We start from the raw sequence: 18,881 nt of genomic DNA, 5'->3' as shown, positions 1-18,881 counted from the left end.
GGCACAGATGATAAGGAAAGGAGAATATGAGGGTATATCTGAGGTAAATATTGGTACTTCAGGGCAGTTACTAGCATGTGGTTTCTCTATGGAATCAGGTCCTAATGATAAGCCGATCTCGGGCGTTAGCAACCTGTATCATAATAGGAAATCTTACTTCCGGGCAGATAAATTGCTTTTTGGAGGAAAATGCAATGTCTCTTGGATGATTTTTGTTGTTGTTGTTGTTATGAAATATTACTTAGATTCAGCTGCATAGTGAGACAAGAATGTTGATGATTTCCATTCAGCTAAATCAAACCAGCTACCATCAATTAACACTGGAAAGCACTTAGTCTGCATATGTAGAGAAATCACTAGATGTTGAAGAACACAGGATACTTCTCAGCAAGGCAATAGGTGGAAACTAAATGCTGTATCCTAACATTAAATTGAAACAGATATAAGTTGAAACTGGCAAGAACCTGTCCATCTTCATAGAATTTACTATAGAGGATGGGCCACCAGACATAAACTCTGTTACCTTGCACTATATAGTACTTAAGATAGTGTTTTGTAAGTGTTAAAAATTGTTAAGACATACACATGCCAGAATGTTTTAGTTTTCTTTAGTGCCAAACAAACACAGTTCTAAGCCCTGTCAGTTGGAGTTACTGATATAAAAAGTGGTTATGCTTCTGATTAATTTGCCACCAAACCTGAATATGAATCGACACTCTGTTCTGCTGGTTTCAACTCTATGCTTAATACCAATACTTATTTATTTTTTACATTCTCTTACAGGTCCTTGTTCATCTGGGACTCCTCACAAAAGAATCTGGGTTCAAGATAGCAGAGAACGCTTTTAGTGGTGGCCCACTTGGTGAATTAGTCCAGTGGAGTGATTTAATTACATCTCTCTATTTACTGGGCCATGACATTAGGATTTCAGCTTCATTGGCAGAGCTAAAGGAGTAAGGAGATTATTTTCCATCTTGAAACTAGAGTACTGAAGGACCCTCCCTTAACCAGAGCGCTCTCTTGAAGCTGTTATTGTAGAGTCTATAATTTTGTGAAGAGGGAAATGAAAGGGATAATTCACTAAACAGCAATAAGGAGATTATTTTCATAAGCTAAATATATGCACCATGAAAAGGATAATATGCTTGCATTGTGGTTGCTTCCTCCTGAGACTTGATTAAATGAATGCAGGAAAATTCAAACGAGGCAGCTTTATTCTCTGCTAGTACAGGTGTGCTAGACATCTGGAGGAAGATCAGTGACTGGCTGTTCTAATTTGTTGTTTTCTTGGATGAACTTTATTTCTGAACAAGAAACTGGTTGTCAATAAATTAAATTTTTGATAAAGTCATTGCTGTTTGCAACAAGGTTTGAGGTTTTGATCTGTAAACCTTACTCCATGTTGCTCTTAATTTTGAACTGCTTCATTTAGAATATTTATCTGAAAAAGTTAAGAGAATCACAACACTAATCACCCTGCTGTTTTCATTGTGTGGGCTATTTTAATTGAACAGGTGTTTCAGAAAGGGCACTTGTTAAACGTTGAGCACTGATAAGCATTGTTGATAAGGCTTCAAAGACTGTTCAGCTGTACAATGACTCAGTTAAATAAGCCTGAAAGAATTTTTCTATTTTGCTTTCTTGTAAATTAAGTCTGTTGTATGTATAGAAGCTAGCCATGGAAGTGCGTATGTGTTGTATTGTATTGAATTGTATTGTACTGTATAAATATGTAGTTTCAAGTGAAAATGTTTACAGTGTGGGATGGAAAGATTAGTCATACCTTGCTTGATAATAGTACTACATATGAATAACCACATGTGTGGGAAGAATTCTTCTGGAGCATTTTTATTTTCAGTCTGCTTAGAATAGCCTGTACAGTACTGCATGCACGGATTTTCTTGTTTGTCTTGATGCTAATCAAGTTATGAAGTTAATCCTGTCTCTAAAGTTTCAGCACATTAATACCACAGCAATACTTCTTCAAATACAAATAGTTCTGCTGCAAAAAGAGGTCAGCATATTTTGTCAAGAAAAGGTGGATCTGTCAAGCTGGTTTAACAAAAGGAAAGACCAATTTTTTAAGACCAGCTTCTGTCTTGACAGGAGGACCATTTTAGATTTTCCCAGCATATAGCTCACTTTTCAATGATATGGGCTGTGTTAATACAGTATGAAGAGCTGTGGTCCTGAGGCAGGCAGCCTGCTCACTTTTCTGCCTTGCCCCCTTCCCCCAGCATGACCATTAAAGAAAAACAGGTAGTGTTTGTTTAGCGTTTTGTCTAAATCATGGATTGCCATTTGCTTTACAAGCCAGAAGAAATTAGGGTTTTTTCATAGTTCATGAAGACTCTCTTGTCTGGGAGCAACAAGACAAGACTCTTGTTTTTATACAATGTCCAGAATACTATTGTTAATTGACTCCTGCATCAAGGAAAATCATACAAGTTTTGACTAGATGTGGGATATTTGCATTCGCATCCATGGGGATACGAATACTAATATCAGCATCGTAGGTGCCTGGGAAAACTGGACCATCCCCCTCAAAACTGGCAGGTCCACTTAGTGCTTGGCACACAGCAGGCATCATTTTCATTGCACCAATCAAGGAAGCAGCCTGGCCAGTGCCAGGCTCTCAACAGCTGATTGGAGGGACTCATCATCCCACCTCCTTGCTGGAGTGGTCAGCTGTGCAGGGAGGCCAGGAATGTGCCAGCCAGGCTGCTTCCCAGATCGATGCAACGAGAACTACATCTGTTGTGTGCGCCGTGTGGTGAGCAGTAGGTGGACTCGCTCGTTCAGGGGGAGGGTCTGGTTTTCCCTGGCACCTGTGGTGACAGTATTTGTAATATGAATATCCCATGTCTGATCTTGGCAACAAACTGCCACTCATTAAGGAAGTGCTGGTCACATTCCTAGCACAGTCACTTATTATTAAGTGGCATTTTCCACCAAGGTTGGTTGGTTTGGTTGGTTTGGTTGGTTGGTTGGTTGGTTGGTTGGTTGGTTGGTTGGTTGGTTGGTTGGTTGGTAGGTAGGTAGGTAGGTAGGTAGGTAGGTAGGTAGGTAGGTAGGTAGGTAGGTAGGTAGGTAGGTAGGTAGGTAGGTAGGTAGGTAGGTAGGTATACCACCCATCTGGCAGCCAAGGCCATTCTGGGCAGTTTGCACAGTTTCCCTTACTCAAGTATAGGATTTTGGCTGTATTAAATAAATGCCTCTTTCCTGTTATAGCAGCACTGCTAGCAAGGAAGAGCTAGGCAGGAGCAAATAAGTAAACATGTTAAGCCATGATTCTACAGAATCCTTACCCACTAATTCTCTTTGAGTGCAGCCATGAAATCAGAATTAATCTATCATCAGAGTGGGGAAGAGAGAGAGGAAGTGTCATTCTCTCTTTTTGATGGCTCATAAAGGAAATAGCAGAACTCAAGTCAGTCACGAGCTTTATCTAGCTACCTGTGTCAATCTAGAAGGCAGCAAGCTGTGTATGTTATGCCAGAGCTTAGGAATGCTATTATTAGTGCTAATACATCATCACTGAATCACTGAAAGGCATCTAATTCCTTAATATTGAAATGTGAAAATAATATCCTATTAATCTGATGTGTTATTCCTAATACATTAAACATTTCAATAATGATTTTAAAATTCAACATGATGTCAACAATCTTACCTCGATGTAATAGTTGATGTTCATTAGTTTAGTTTATTTTGGCCAGCGTTAGAAATTTTAAGAAATTTATGTAACTAATGGTTTTTAACCAATTCATTTCCAAGCTGTGGTATCCAGGCAAGACAGGAGAAACTAGGCTTGGATGCCCTACAGGAACTGAAAGCCACACAATGTGGCAAAGCAGATGTTGGTTCATTTCATTTCCTGCTCCAGCTCTTGTTCATCATTCCTATGCTGTCCTGGATAGCTTGTGACTGACTGTGAGGGAAGAGAAAGGACAGAAAAAGCTGCATGCCTTTCTAAATTTTTTGTCAGAACTTGACAACATTTGTGTTATTGGAGCTGACAGAACCAAACATGAACTTTAGAAAATAGGGTTTTCATACAAACTTATTCTTTGGAAAATGTGGAGAACAGGGAGCTTTACACCAATGTCAGTGTACTCTTGTGCCCTTCAACATGTGCTAGGGATGACTTGATTTTAGCTGCCCAAATGCCTTTGATGTTGCCCATTATTGGGCGACATTTATGTGATATATTAATTAATTGCACTGTGGTGCTTCTGACGTGAAGAAAGAAAGAACTGTTTTTTGCATTGGTCATTGAGATATTAGCTGAGAGCCAGTGAGTTGTTGTTAGGATACATTAGGCCCTCCAAAACCACTGCCTCCTATTCATTGTGAATACATGTACTACCCTGCTGGTCATTCTGTCTCTGAATATGTCATGCAAAATTACCGATAAAATTATATTTACATGTTGATCTTGCATGCAAATGCAGCAATTTGAGAGAAATATCTTCTTCCTTTTTCTTATAATAGGATTATGAAGAAGGTTGTTGGTAACCGGTCTGGCTGCCCTACACAGGGGGATAAAGTAGTAGAACTTATTTACATTGACATTGTTGGGCTCACTCAGTTCAAGAAAACCCTTGGACCGTCCTGGGTTCACTATCAGTAAGTATAGTAGCATATAAAGCAACTTATAAATATTTCATTTCCATTAAAAAAAAAAAGAAGAGCTGTGTTTTTAGACTTGAGGATGAGGAGACCAGTTAGTCTGGGGAAGGATTCCATATCAGCTTCAAATTCTGTTGAAGAAAGAAAGGAAACTCTTGTATATTGAGGGTTTAAATAAAATGGTGAACCATGACTTGTCATGAAATGGAAATTTAGGTGATTATCTAGAGCAGTGGTTCCCAACCTTGGGTAACATGGGTGTTTTTTGACTGCATCTCCCAGAAACTGCAGAAGGAACATCTGAGGGTGAAGGCTTCTGGAACTTGTAGTCTAACACCTGGGTTACCCAAGGTTGGAAAACATTGAGAGGAAACAGAGATTGCTCTTGCAGTAAGTAATTGCCTTTATGCTGAAATATGCAGGAACTGATTGCTTTTCTTTTTGTTTCAGTTTTAGATGGTGTAAGAGTCAATTACTAACTTTATTGTTGCTTTGCTTTCTTTTCACATAGGTGTATGTTGCGGGTGCTAGATTCATTTGGGACTGAACCAGAGTTTAACCATGCTCATTATGCCCAGTCTAAAGGCCATAAAACACCCTGGGGGAAGTGGAACCTTAATCCACAACAATTCTATACCATGTTTCGTAAGTTAACCTTGTTTACAAAAATAATTACTTTAGGGAGAAGTTATATATCTACAAAGAGAAATCCAAAAATGGATAAAATAGAGAAGTCCACAAACTAGTAAAATAAAGGGTAACTAAGAAAATTTAAATTCTGTCTTCCAGAATACAGATCTGTATTGCATATATAATAAACAAATATTAAAATGTCCAATTACTATTCAGTGGCTATACCACACAGTTCTTATTTTTTCATATTAATTTTTCTGGAGTGGGGTAAATCCTGGGGGTCAAATTTAATATCCAACATTATGAAGGTTCTCTGTTGGTAAGTTTATTTTGTCTGTAGGACAATAAAACAAATTGATTTCTTACTTTATTCAGTTACTCAGACAATTTATTTAGCTTATTACTGTTCCTACTACTGGCCCACTTTTAAGAAAAGCATATAGATGCCAATTCTGGGAGTAAAGAATTGTATAATTACATAAAATGAATTCTGTGTCCTCTAATTGGCATTTTGTTACATCAAGGAATATGGGTACAGATTTCTTGATTGCATTGGATTGGATTGGAAGGACAAGGTAGATTAGCTTTATTTTGCAGTAGTTCTGTTGTATCTCTGATTAGCTCAGTTGTGTCTGTAGGTTCCTGTGACTGAAGCCCCTTCCAAGCCCCTGTAGCTTTTCTTCTTTAATGTGAATCTCCTAAATCATTCAAAATATATTTTTAAATCTCTTTTGCAGTGGGAACAGGGCATGTGTTCAAGAGGTCAATCATTCCACTGAATGGACTTTAAAAAAAAATAAGAACGTAGGATCTAGTCACAAATCTAACATGGAACTTTATTTTGTAGAAAAGAAATGGTTTCTTGTTGTGACATATGTTGAAAGTAATGAGAAGTTTTTCATGTCTCTCCAAAAATACAACCACTTATTATGGTACTGTTAATGTAACATTATAACATAGTATACTGGTGGCTGGATTGTTCAGGAAAATTGTTTGGTGATCTGTGCCTTTTTCAGATTCTTAATTTATACGTCCCTTTAAGCTGCTTTGTGCCAATGGCATCTAGATTTAAATTTTCACTCAGTTATTAATTAAGTTATAATCTGCATTAAAACAAAAGTAGTACAGTTACCTCTTTTCAGATTTGCATCAACTTAGTCTTCCTGTGCCTTCAAGCTTCATGGCTTGGTGATATCTATTTTTTTGGCCCTTAATAAAAGAAACACAGAGTATCCTAACCTGAAGAATGTTTGCAGTTCTCTGACCGCAGTCCTGTTCCTCTGCTGGCATGATTTCACAGCTGGCAACAATTTAAAAAAAAATTGAAGACTTCCCCACAGCCCACAGTGGCCTCCCTGTGATGAAAGGGATCCCATGGGGGCCTCTGGCTCTTCAGGAAGGGAGAACTAGAAAATTTTTATTTCAGAAAAATCACTGCAGTGTAATTTTTTATCAACAGGGGGTTCATGGAAGGAGTTTGTTTTAAAAGTGGTTTAATTTATTCATGTTACAGTAGCTCCTGGGAGTACTGCATTATATAACCACAAAAATATGTACACATATAAGATTATTATAGTATGTCATTTAATATTTATGTTTAATATCAAAGCATTTGTTGTAAATATCCCATCAGCTTTGGAGTCTTCTGTTTTTTAATATATCTGTGAAGATTCTCAGTCATCCAGGTGAGGTTATCTGGAAGTTGAGTCATAGCAACTGGACTTATTTCTTACTAGGTTGAATTTTTTCTCTGTTCCTTCAAGTAGCTTCTTCAGTCTGAGGAGAGTTGGTAGGAGATCCCTTATATATCCTCCACCTTGGTTTGACTTCCCCCTGGCCTAAATAGGCTCCTTAGAAGGACAAAGAAAGGACTAGGGACAATGGCTTAGGACCACAATCAGCAGTTTTCCTTCATTTGAAGGACAAAGGACACTCATTTGGTGACCAGAATGTACTCATTTTGGACTGAGACAATAGGTGGTTTGTGAGAGGGGTCAGGGAGGCCATACATGTGCATATAGAAAACCCCTCACTCAATAGGGGTGGAGGCCTTAGATAACAATCTGTCTCCTATTTACCATGCTACCCTTTCATCCATCCCCAGAAAGATCAGGACCAGACAGCACCAGAAAGACCACTGTGAAGGACCATCCATCTAATGAGACTATTCAGACCAGGGGAAAGTGAAATCAACCTGGAGGATCTATCAGGAGTTGCCTACCAACTCTCCTCAGACTGAAGAAGCTACTTAGATGAGTAGCAAAACGTTTCAACCTATTAAGGAATAAGTTCAGTTGCCATGACTCAACTTCCAGATCTGTTTTTGAATGTACATAGATAAAAGTATAAGATGTCTTCTAGACATTTAATAGCTATAAGTTATCAGAAATGAAATGATGTAACAGTGACTTTTTCTTGTTTGGTTTGCAGCTCACACTCCAGACAACAGCTTCCTTGGTTTTGTTGTAGAGCAGTACCTAAATTCCAGTGATATCAAGCACTTCAATGTGATTAAAAGGCAGAATCAGTCGCTCGTCTATGGCAAAGTTGACAACTTTTGGAAGGTGAGTTGCTAAAGACCCTTTCTTTAACTTAATTTTAATAACGCAGAACACAAAGTTGAAGATTTAAAATATGCTGTGTTTTAATCATTATTTGGGGCAGATTTTCAAGAAAAAAATGTCGAGCAAATATAACTGTTGAAGAGCTTTTCACCAAAAGGCAGCATTTTCTTCATTCTAATGTACAGTGCTTTTGCATCACAGATTTATTGCACCAGAAAGCATGTTTATAATTCCATACTTACACAGGAATCCATATTAATTGAATACCTCATCTGAAAGTAAAAATAAAGCTAATGCTGATGTGCATATGTAGCACATTGAATAACTTAAGACCTTTTAGCTGCACATATCTTGGTCAAGGGAAGGCCAAGGTCTTGGGCTATTCTAAGAGTCCAGGGGAAATTTTGTAACCTTATTTGGAGGAGTTAATTAGCCCCAATGCAGCAATTCTCTTGATGAATTTGCTGGCAGATTGTTATGTTAGGGAACTTAGCAAGCACTGTAAGATGTTTAAACAGAAGGCTTGGTCTCTCTCATTTTGGTTTATTTATATATATTTTTGTCTGTTTCTCTCTAAAGAGTTACCGTGAATGTTGTATGTTCAAGTACTCTTTGAATTGTATTTTGGAAAGCGTTATTTATGAAGGCTTGATCAGTGGTACACTAGGCTATTAGCACTTTCAGAAGGGCATAGAATGAGTTCTTTCTCCTTAGTGAGCGTGTGGCGGTCAAACTTGGTATTTTTCCCAAATCTTAAAGCTCTTAAATGACTAAAACCTCTTAGCACTGGCTAGGAGGTATTTTCTTTTGTCAAAACACAGTACAGATAGAAGAAAAGTGTAACTTTTATCATGGAGATTTTGTTTAGGATTTTCTTCTGAGAGTTATTTGCATATTTTTGGAGCAAGATATGAGTGGGCCCAGTGTCCAAAACATCTGGAATCTCTGCCACCCACATGCTGCTGCTTCTGTATGCTGCTGAAATTCAGCAGCAGAAATCAAAGTAGGCACTGCTGGTTTTTTTAAAAAGAAATATTTTTTTTTACTTTGAATAAGTGGGAGGCTTATATACCTTACAAACTTGGAGGGAAGGAGTTCTCTTTAGAGTAGTCTGGAAGGCAGAGGGGGAATTTGGGACAGAACCACAACTTTTTTGTGGTGGTGCAGGGCCACAAAAAGAAGAAAGAGCTGTATATTTTCTGTGGGCTAGCTTTGCCCGTTCTTCAGAATGAAGGTTTGAATCAATCTTGTGGAGAATCCTGCCTGCTAGGTCTGAGACCATATTAGAACATCCTCCAAGTAATGCTTCTTCCTCAGGAGAAAACATGGAGATGGGAGCTTCATATTATCTGGGCAGGAGAACGGCAATACAGATCCTAGAGTGTACATGGATTTTTGAAGTTCTCTGGAAATAGACACTGCTTTATTTCCATGTTTTGACAATGTTTCTGTCCATGACTACTGTCCTGTGTGCCAGGGTGGGGGGAGGGACATTCTGTTGAACTGTGTGTTCCATACATGATTTTTCCTTCCCTACTGGTCATACAAGGAGAAACCCAACAACTCATAGTGTGAGCAGAAATCCTAATTGTCATTGGTGAAACAACCTCCAGCTTGTATAATTGCAAGCCAGAGATTTTTGGGGAAAACATGCTGTACTTCCTCTGTATAGCATTTACGCTCCATATTTCCAACAGAATAATGGTCTATATATCTAAGTATCCAAAAGAAATGTGCATTTATTACAGCCTCTAAAGCAAGCATTCAGTTGAGAAAATATAAAATATGCCAGCTAAAGGCTCGATCCTACTGGGAAAAATACCCCTCTTTTATATCAGGTTGGACTGAAAACAACCTGTTTTAGATTTTAGCGTGCACAGGGATGGGTGTACAATTACTTCTGTGGGTCCAACAAAACTGTTTGACCTATGTGAACCAATCCACAACGTAGATAATTCCATCTGATTAGGTACTTTTAATGTGGTGACATCCGAAATCATTACCTGTTGTTTAGTCTCCTCAGCGGAGTGCTCCTCGCTGTGCATATAGTCCCACAACACAGGTGGCATGCCCATTCTCCTTCTCGGGGTGTCTCTCCAGTAGGAATAGGCTCCGGTTGCGCCACATTCCTCCAGGGACTCTTCCCCCCACAGGTAGACGTAGACTGTCCATTTGAGTGGGTCCAGTTCCCCCAATTGTATCTCAGCATATAAGTTGACCTGCCCTGTCCTTGTCTCTTTCCTCCCTTTTAGAGAAAGAGAACACATAAGATTCCTCTTCTTCTTTCAGTCTTTCACCTTTTCTCTTTTTGTCGTCCTCCTTCGGGTCTATCCACTCCTCTGACCCCCCAACTCTTCTTTCCCACCTTTTCCTCCCACTCTGTTTTCATTAGGAAACCCTCTACTACTGGCTGTTCTTTTCCCGCCCTTTCTTTAACTGGCTCACCCTCAAGAGATACCTCCTGCACCCCCTGAACTAGCCCACTTAAAGTGGTGTCGCCCCCACTCACCCGAGACGATGGAGGGGACGGCTCACTTCTAACAACGCTCACTTTAATCGACTCCTCTTCGCACTGCCTGATTGCCTGGCCACCCAATTTGCCTCCCCAAATCATCTCCCCATTGCCTGCTCGATCACCCCCATCACCATATTTCCCCCATCCATGTCCCATCCATCCACAAATGTTTTTTTTTCTATCCATCCATGCAGGCAGAAACAAAACAGTGTAGATATGTTACAGGTACTTGTAGCACAAACGTTCTTCCCTTGCCTTGGGAAACAGCTGAAAAGCGGGGAGACATGCCTGCTCATTCAGGAACTGATACTTGGCTTTCCAAAAGAATCTCTGCCCTTCACTGCTCGTAACCTGTTTCCCAGTCAGCTAACTATGAGGAATGAGGAAAAATACTGTAGGGAAGAAAGATTTGAACCTCACTTTTGCTGTTGTCAGTCAAAGGGGGCTCCTTCAGGAAGCATTGTTCCAGGATATTCCAGGTGCTTTGAGAAAGAGGCTGCCAGTCGATTTGGCTTCCCTCACTTGTTGTCATAGGGAAGCTGAGAAGTCTTTATGAAATGCTGCTTCAAGGTAGTCCAGAAGATTTTGGTGTATGTGGGAGGAAGGCAAGACCCAAGAGTTGGCTTGAGATAGTGGAATACAGAGCTGGTTTCCATTGACCATGGACTATCCCTGATAGAGTATAGGGCTTTGGCTGCCCTCTGCTGGCCAAAGACCTCCTGTCCTTGGTGTGCATGTTATGAATACTCCCTAATGCTAAATTGGCTTTACGGTAGTTATAGTTTGCGATCTATGTGTGGTTTTCAAAAGGAGGAATGTATAGGGTTACCTTAAGTTGTACCTCAGTTCATGCATGTAACCCCAAAGCATTTAAAATCCAAATTTGGATAGACAGCTATGATTTGGTTTCAAGACTTCCAGAAATTGTTGAGCTTTGTTGTGCCACATTGAGCAAGGTGGTCACAGTATAAATATTGGCCCTGCATTTCTTTCACTGGGAATTAAACAATGAAAGAGATTTCAAGGAGACAGAAAATGAGTCTTAATAGATCTGTAACACTACAGTTTACAGACCTTCTAAATGAAAGCGCTACTGATGCTTGGCAGATGACACCCAAAGAGTTCCATCCATTTAGTGTTTTAATAAATATAGATACCTAGAGATCTTCAAACATTTCCAGTTCCTGCTCATGTGAGAAGTGGGGATGTGTGTGCCAGCCTTGTCCTGGCCACACACGGCTCCCTATATCAACAGGGGTAAGTCTTTGGGAGAAATGTAACCCCATTCAACTGACTGGAAAGTCCTGAATGGTCAGGTACCTTTATAAGCCTGACTGGATCTGGTGCATTTCTAGGTAGACAGATGAACAGGTGTGCAAAATATTTGTTGCTTGTTCAACAAAATATTTAGTTTCTACTTCTATGGTGTAAAAAATGTTCTCCATGGAGTAGTTTTAGAAGTAGTAGTCATGTTGGTCTTGCTAACATATCAGGCAAACCAAAATAAAAATAAAAAATTAAAGAAGACAAAAACATTGTTGCATCTTAAAGACTAACTGCTGTATTTTATTGTGAGCTTTTGTGGACAAGCTTGGGGCCGTGGACTTGTCCACGAAAGCTCACATTAAAATATAGCAGTTAGTCTTTAAGGTGCAACAATGTTTTTGTCTTCTTTAATTTTGATTTTTATTTTGGTTTTGCCTGATCTCCACTGAATAGTAATGTTCCATTGTTTTATTTGTGGCAAAGAGTTTCATTAGCATATTGTATTCCCTTTTATTGAATCATCAGTGATTTTACAGTATTCCTTATTTTCAGATGTACATCTAAACAACACCAGTATCTATTAATATGTACCTTTTTCCAGGCTGTCACTGTTTGTGATTATGTTTTCTAATATATCCATTCTAAAACTTTCAAGGGTAACTAAATCAGACTGAACAACTGTAAGTCCTGGCATGGTTAGTAATACATCAGAAGAAAAACATGTCAAATATACTTGAGTCTTCTAGTCAAATGATGGATCTCATTTATCTTCAGATTTTTCTTTCAACTTATTGTTTTTTCTGTTCCATCTTTATTCTGTGAAGTCAATTTGCCTGTCAAATTCAGCATATTTGTATTAATATTTCATTGCTGCTTCTGTTCCTTAGTTCCATTCCAAAATGTCAGTTAATACCTTCTTGCATATTAGCACTTAACTTTGTGAGAATATAAAATATTAATTTCCTTCACCCAATTCAGTATTTGTTTCCTGGTTTGTTTATGTACTGAGTGATGTTAGATTTTACGTGGTTTGGCTTTGACACAGCTGGTACTCAGTAAAATTGAGGTCATCTTTATTTCTGTTTAGTTCTAGAATATTGGGGTGGGTGGCTGCGATTCATGCACAGGTATGAATATCCCGGGGTCTTTGCCATCTGTTCTGCTCTGTCTCCCCTTAATTTTTTACCCTTCTTCCCACTCAAGCCACAAGCCACCCCTATCCATTTAAGGAACTGAAGGGGAGGTCTTCTATTTGGAAAACGTGACATTAGGAGAAAAAAACACCAACCTTAGTGCTACTTGCTGTATGGTTTTTATATATATATATATGTCTCTGAGAAAGACAGTCAAAGCCTAAGTAGAGCATGCAGATTTGGAGGGGGGGGGAAGCAGCAGCAGGAACCTCTGGGTCCTTTCACATATCCAGGTTTCTGGCACAAAGAAAGTAGCTGTGGCAAAAGATGACAGAGATCACAGAAAGTAACCGAAGGATGAGTGTACTCCAGATTGCAGCATTGGGGAGGAGGGCTGCTTAATGTAGCCTAAGAAGATATATAAATAAGCCCCTTCCCTCATCCTCCTCCACATTTCCCCTCACGGGATCCCCAGAAAGCTTCTCCACTGGCATATCTAACAATCCACAACAAAGGAGGAGTTGGGGAGTGGATAATGTCATATTTGTGAGGTTTAACTGATTTTGGGGAAATACTTAGTTAAACGTTTAACATCATGTTCAAATCATTGAACGGGAAAGCTTAATCATCAGAATGCTTGCTACTGCCGACCGTGCTGGCTCCTCATTAACTGCCTTTCACAAACCGGAAGTCGGTCTCTGGAATCCACCCATACGGTTTTGCAGTTCGTTGTAAGAAATACCCGCTGTTGTTAAAGTTAACTGGAGTTTTCCTTCATCTGAGAGTGGGAACTGTCATTTCAAATATTACTTTAAATTGCTCCTTAACCACTGTTTCAGAGCAAATGATGTTAAAGTTGTACACAAAAGTGTAACCGCTATATGCATTATTTCTCTGTTTAGGTCTTGAAGTGTAGCCAAAGGGATGGGGTGAGGGAGGCTTGGAAGAGCGACCATGTTGTACCGAACAGAGAGTCCTTCATGAGATTCTACTTACTTGGCACCTGTTCGAGGGAACAGTGGTTTAGACATGTGTTTCTCAGTGGATAATTTGTTTTACAGAAGTTGTAGTATGAAGCATAAGACCCAAGAAGGAAATAGCATGTTTTCCTGCCAACTTGAGTTTATATAACTGGCACTCAGAATCTCTTTCAGTACATCTTTGCATTAAGCAGGGTTGAAAAGAAATAACACAGACTTAGGATTCTACCAGACTCCCTAGAGAAAATTTGAAAATTATCCACAACTAAGAGCTGCAGTTAATTTCTGATTCAGCCCATCATGCTGTATGAAATGTGACATTTTGGAAAGAAAAAAAAACAGTCTCATTCACATTCCTTCACTTCAAATTTTCCTGAGGTTTGTTTCAATTAATCTTATATCAAGTGTTACATCTTCTGTTTCTTGTCCTTGTTTATATTTAATACTTAAGTTACTACTAGATTCTGTTTAAGTTTGTTGTTGTTGTTCAGTCATTTAGTCGTGTCCGACTCTTTGTGACCCCATGGACCAGAGCACGCCAGGCCCTCCTGTCTTCCACTGCCTCCCGGAGCTGGGCCAAATTCATGTTGGTCGCTTCAATGACACTGTCCAACCCTCTCATCCTCTGTTGTCCCCTTCTCCTCTTGCCCTCACACTTTCCTAACATCAGGGTCTTTTCCAGGGAGTCTTCTCTTCTCATGAGATTGCCAAAGTATTGGAGCCTCAGCTTCAGGATCTGTCCTTCCAGTGAGCACTCAGGCTTGATTTCCTTTAAAATGGATAGGTTTGTTCTCCTTGCAGTCCAGGGGACTCTCAAGAGTCTCCTCCAGCACCACAATTCAAAAGCATCAATTCTTCGGCAGTCAGCCTTCTTTATGGTCCAGCTCTCACTTCCGTACATCACTACAGGAAAAACCATAGCTTTGACTATTCAGACTTTTGCTGGCAAGGTGATGTCTCTGCTTTTTACGATGCTGTCGAGGTTTGTCATCGCTTTCCTCCCAAGAAGAAGGTGTCTTTTAATTTCGGGGCTGCTGTTACCATCTGCAGTGATCATGGAGCCCAAGAAAGTGAAATCTGTCACTTCCTCCATATCTTCCCCTTCTATTTGCCAGGACGTGATGGGACCAGGGGCCATGATCTTAGTTTTTTTGATGTTGAGTTTCAGGCTGTTTTTTGCGCTCTCCTCTTTCACCCTCATTACGAGGTTCCTTAATTCCTCCTCACTTTCTGCCATCAGAGTGGTATAATCTGCAGATCTGAGGTTGTTGATATTTCTTCCGGCAATCTTAATTCCGGTTTGGGATTCCTCCAGTCTTGCCTTTCGCATGATGTATTCTGCATATAAGTTAAATAAGCAGGGAGACAATATACAGCCTTGTCGTACTCCTTTCCCAATTTTGAACCAATCAGTGTTTCCGTATCCAGTTCTAACTGTTGCTTCCTGTCCCACGTATAGGTTTCTCAGGAGATAGATAAGGTGGTCAGGCACTCCCATTTCTTTAAGGACTTGCCATAGTTTGTTGTGGTCCACACAGTCAAAGGCTTTTGCATAGTCAATGAAGCAGAAGTAGGTGTTCTTCTGGAACTCTCTGGCTTTCTCCATAATCCAGCGCAAGTTAGCAATTTGGTCTCTAGTTCCTCTGCCCTTCAAAATCTGGCTTGCACTTCTGGGAGTTCTCAGTCCACATACTGCTGAAGCCTACCATGGAGGATTTTGAGCATAACCTTGCTAGCGTGGGAAATGAGTGCAATTGTACGGTAGTTGGAGCATTCTTTGGCACTGCCCTTCTTTGGGATTGGTATGTAGACTGATATTTTCCAGTCCTCTGGCCACTGTTGAATTTTCCAAACTTGCTGGCATATTGAATGTAGCACCTTAACAGCGTCATCTTTCAAGATTTTAAATACGTAGTTCCACTGGGATGCCATCACCTCCACTGGCCTTGTAGTTAGACAAGCTTTCAAAGGCCCACTTGACTTCACTCTCCAGGATGTCTGGCTCAAGGCCAGCAACCACACTATCTGGGTTGTCCGGGATATCCAAATATTTCTGGTATAGTTCCTCTGTGTATTCTTGCCACCTCTTCTTGATGCCTATTTAAGTTAAGTAACCGCAATAAAGCCTTACCAGAAAAAAGTAGAAAAATGCCATCTATATTTTTTTACTCTTCTCTGCCGTACAGCCATATTTTGAATTTTGCAGAGTAGAAAATTGTTACGCAATTTTATGGACGAAAAAAAATTGTTTGCCATCCACCCCACAGTCTCACATTCCCTTTCTTCTTAGAATATCATCTAATTGTTTATCTTATTGTTTATGACTTATTGTTTATAACTTATTGGCCAACATCCTATTGCAAATGGCACAGTTTTATAATTCCGTTCTCACCATGGCCGACCAGTTGCTTTTGGGAAGCCTGCCAGAAGGACACAAGTGCCACTGTACCAGCCCCATCATGTTCTCCCAGCATGCAATATGTTAGAATAGTCTGCCTTAGATACTAGAGGTAAAGCATGTAGTAGCCATCTTGACTGGTAGTCTCTGATAACCCTGGCCATCTCCATACATTTGCCCGGTACCCAAAGTCACAGTTATCTTCATGCTTCAGAATAACGAATTCTACTATTCAGTTATACACTGTGTGAAGTACTTCAATTTATCCCCCATTCCATTTCAATTTATCACTGTTGTTCTAGTAGTATGAGGGAGGGAGAAAAGGGCATTCTGTCTGCTTTCCCCACTCTATACATAATGTTACAAACCCCGTTCATATTTCAATTTTTAAATATTCTTCAAATATCTTAATCTTTTGGAAGGATGCTAAATATAGCTCCCGTGAGGAGACAAATTTTAGCACAGGGCTCACAAAGTCTCTGGATAATTGAGGAACAGATAAGCTCCCCAAAACCTAATAGAGTGGAACCATACTTAGTCCCTGTGGTTTTCACAGGTTTGTTGGTTTGTAAGGTTTCTTGCCCTACAGAGGTGTCTTGAAAAAAAATTTAAACAGTGCACGTATCTGCTAATTTTAGATTGCCAAGTTGACAACTCAAGCATCATTTGTCTTCCTGTGTATCCCAGGTACCCTATCAACACATCACATGTTTTTTCTCTCTTCCTTGGGTGATGCAGTTTATTGCCATAGAGGAAACTTGTGAAATTTTAATCTATCCAGTTGAAATTCTCAACCCCCTCAGGTAATATCTTCCTGTTAACGTTGCCTTAGAGGAGAAAAACACATCAGCTTTGTCATCCCGTGTCTTTGATGTGAAAGGTCTTGTATGGAGAGGCTTTTAAATGTAGGTGGAAATAATTGGCATAAGTAATAACAGTTGTGTATGCAATTCTCAACCAAAGCATCTTTTGTGAATGGGAAGTTTATTGTAGCTGTCAAGGAAGATGACTAAAGAAGCAAGTTCAGCTGTTGCTTTTTTGTCTATAGAATAAGGAACAAATCTTTTGCTCTTTGTAATAGAGTATAATCTTCTGAACTTAGCATTTATCTCCTTTCAGAAATGACTTCAAGCCCTGTCTGATTTTTAACTTTTTCAGGCATTGAATTTGTTGCTTCTGTTTCTGTTTAACATTCCATTAAAATATTTCTTCTGCTCCCATCTTACTTTTTTCCCCAAAGATGAGAAAAGAACATGTTCCTTGACTTCCCTAACCCTTGGGGGATGAGCTAATATTTGAGTGAACAAACTTGGATTGCTCCCAGTGTAAGGACATGCGAAGAACCATCCTAAATTAAGCCAAAGGCTACTGTAACTCAGCAACAGGGACCAACCAGATGCTTCTGGAAAGCCTATGAGTAATACATGCGTGCCACAACCCCTCTTACTGGTGCCTTCCAACTAGTAATAGACAGAAATAGTGCCTTGGTGCAGGATGAACTAGATTAAGCATCAATAGACATTGACAGTTCCATCTTCTATCTTTTTTTTTTTTTTTACTCAACCTCTGGTTATTTAGTGTCAATGGATGACCCTAGGTTCGCATGCTACAAGAAAGCAAAACTGTCAGCTGTCTCTATACCGGCACAGGGTGGTGCCAGCTGTCCAGCTCAAGGTGATGCCTGATAGCAACATCATTGAGACACATTCAACCTGATAGATTCAGTCAGAGCTTAGATTTGGTTGTCCAGTATTCATTCATTCATTCATTCATTCATTCATTCATTCATTCATTCTATTTATATCCCGCCTATCTGGTTGATATGGCCACTCTAGGCGGCTAAGTATTAATTACTTACTGATGAAGTTGGTGATCTGTAAAGGCAGTGGATATGCTGCCTTGAGGGTGATTCTGCATTTGCTCTGCCCCATGTCCTCTGTACTGGCCTGCCCAGGCCTCTGTGCTTCTTGGTGTTTGGCATGCTGGGAGCTTGGAAGGGAGATTGCCCCGGCATGACATTCTTGTCCTGGCCTCCTGGCTCCAGAACCCTTAGCAAGTGCTCAGTTGTGCTGTGTTCTCAAGCATAGGAGCAGAGCTGCCTGAGCTGTTTCTCCTTACTGTGTCTCTCTCTAAAACACAGGCAAGTGCCATAGCTAGGATCCGCTGCAGTTTCAAAATAATCCCACAATATACTGTGTCGTTGGGGGGGGGTCAGTCCTGCTGCTACTTGGATCCTCTCAAAACTGTCGTCTTCATAGCATCAGTGGGCCAGCAGTAGCCACAAGAGTTCATGTTTCAGCTTGTGATAGATTCTTGCCACCATTCTTCTTGTGCCATTAAATTCCAAAACATATACCAGTCAGTTTTCATGCTATCAATGAGCAGATGAATCATATGCATTGCTTCTAACCTAAAACCTGTTCATTGTTGCAAACAGACATTGTGCAAGACATAGGTTGGCAGTGGCTGCTGTTAAGTGGGGTGGAATGAATGGGATGAAATGGTAGAGATGGGAGAGACAAAGGGCAATGTTTCCATACACCTCCCTGGTTCATCATGCATTAGTCCTTGTACATCTCTTTCAAGAACTTTCAAGGCCACTACAGGAATTGACTGTGTGCACTAATGGTTGGAGGTCAGCAGTTAAGAGAACTTTGGAAGCCTAAGCAGAATGTCTTGAAGGAACATATTTTGATGTGGTGGAGGGAGGATAGTCCTCTTCTAAACTTCCTAACATTGCATACAAAGTAATAAAAGTTT

General features: G+C 40.0%; 1 protein-coding gene across 2 annotated transcripts in view; it reads left to right on the top strand.

Moving 5' to 3' along the window:
- MGAT5 (alpha-1,6-mannosylglycoprotein 6-beta-N-acetylglucosaminyltransferase) overlaps positions 1–18,881 on the top strand; it is a 148,766-nt gene that overhangs the window by 108,758 nt on the left and 21,127 nt on the right. For both annotated transcript variants that reach the window (XM_072984188.2, XM_072984195.2), the window contains exons 8-11: positions 784–953; positions 4,495–4,629; positions 5,144–5,277; positions 7,696–7,829. In XM_072984188.2, coding sequence (XP_072840289.1) covers positions 784–953; positions 4,495–4,629; positions 5,144–5,277; positions 7,696–7,829 — 573 coding nt within the window. The remainder of the gene's footprint in view (positions 1–783; positions 954–4,494; positions 4,630–5,143; positions 5,278–7,695; positions 7,830–18,881) is intronic.

This window comes from Pogona vitticeps, chromosome 1, assembly GCF_051106095.1.
Source record: "Pogona vitticeps strain Pit_001003342236 chromosome 1, PviZW2.1, whole genome shotgun sequence".
NCBI classification, from domain to species: Eukaryota; Metazoa; Chordata; class Lepidosauria; order Squamata; family Agamidae; genus Pogona; species Pogona vitticeps.
The sequence above is the reverse complement of the archived record's forward strand: the minus strand, read 5'-3'. Positions and strand labels throughout refer to the sequence as shown.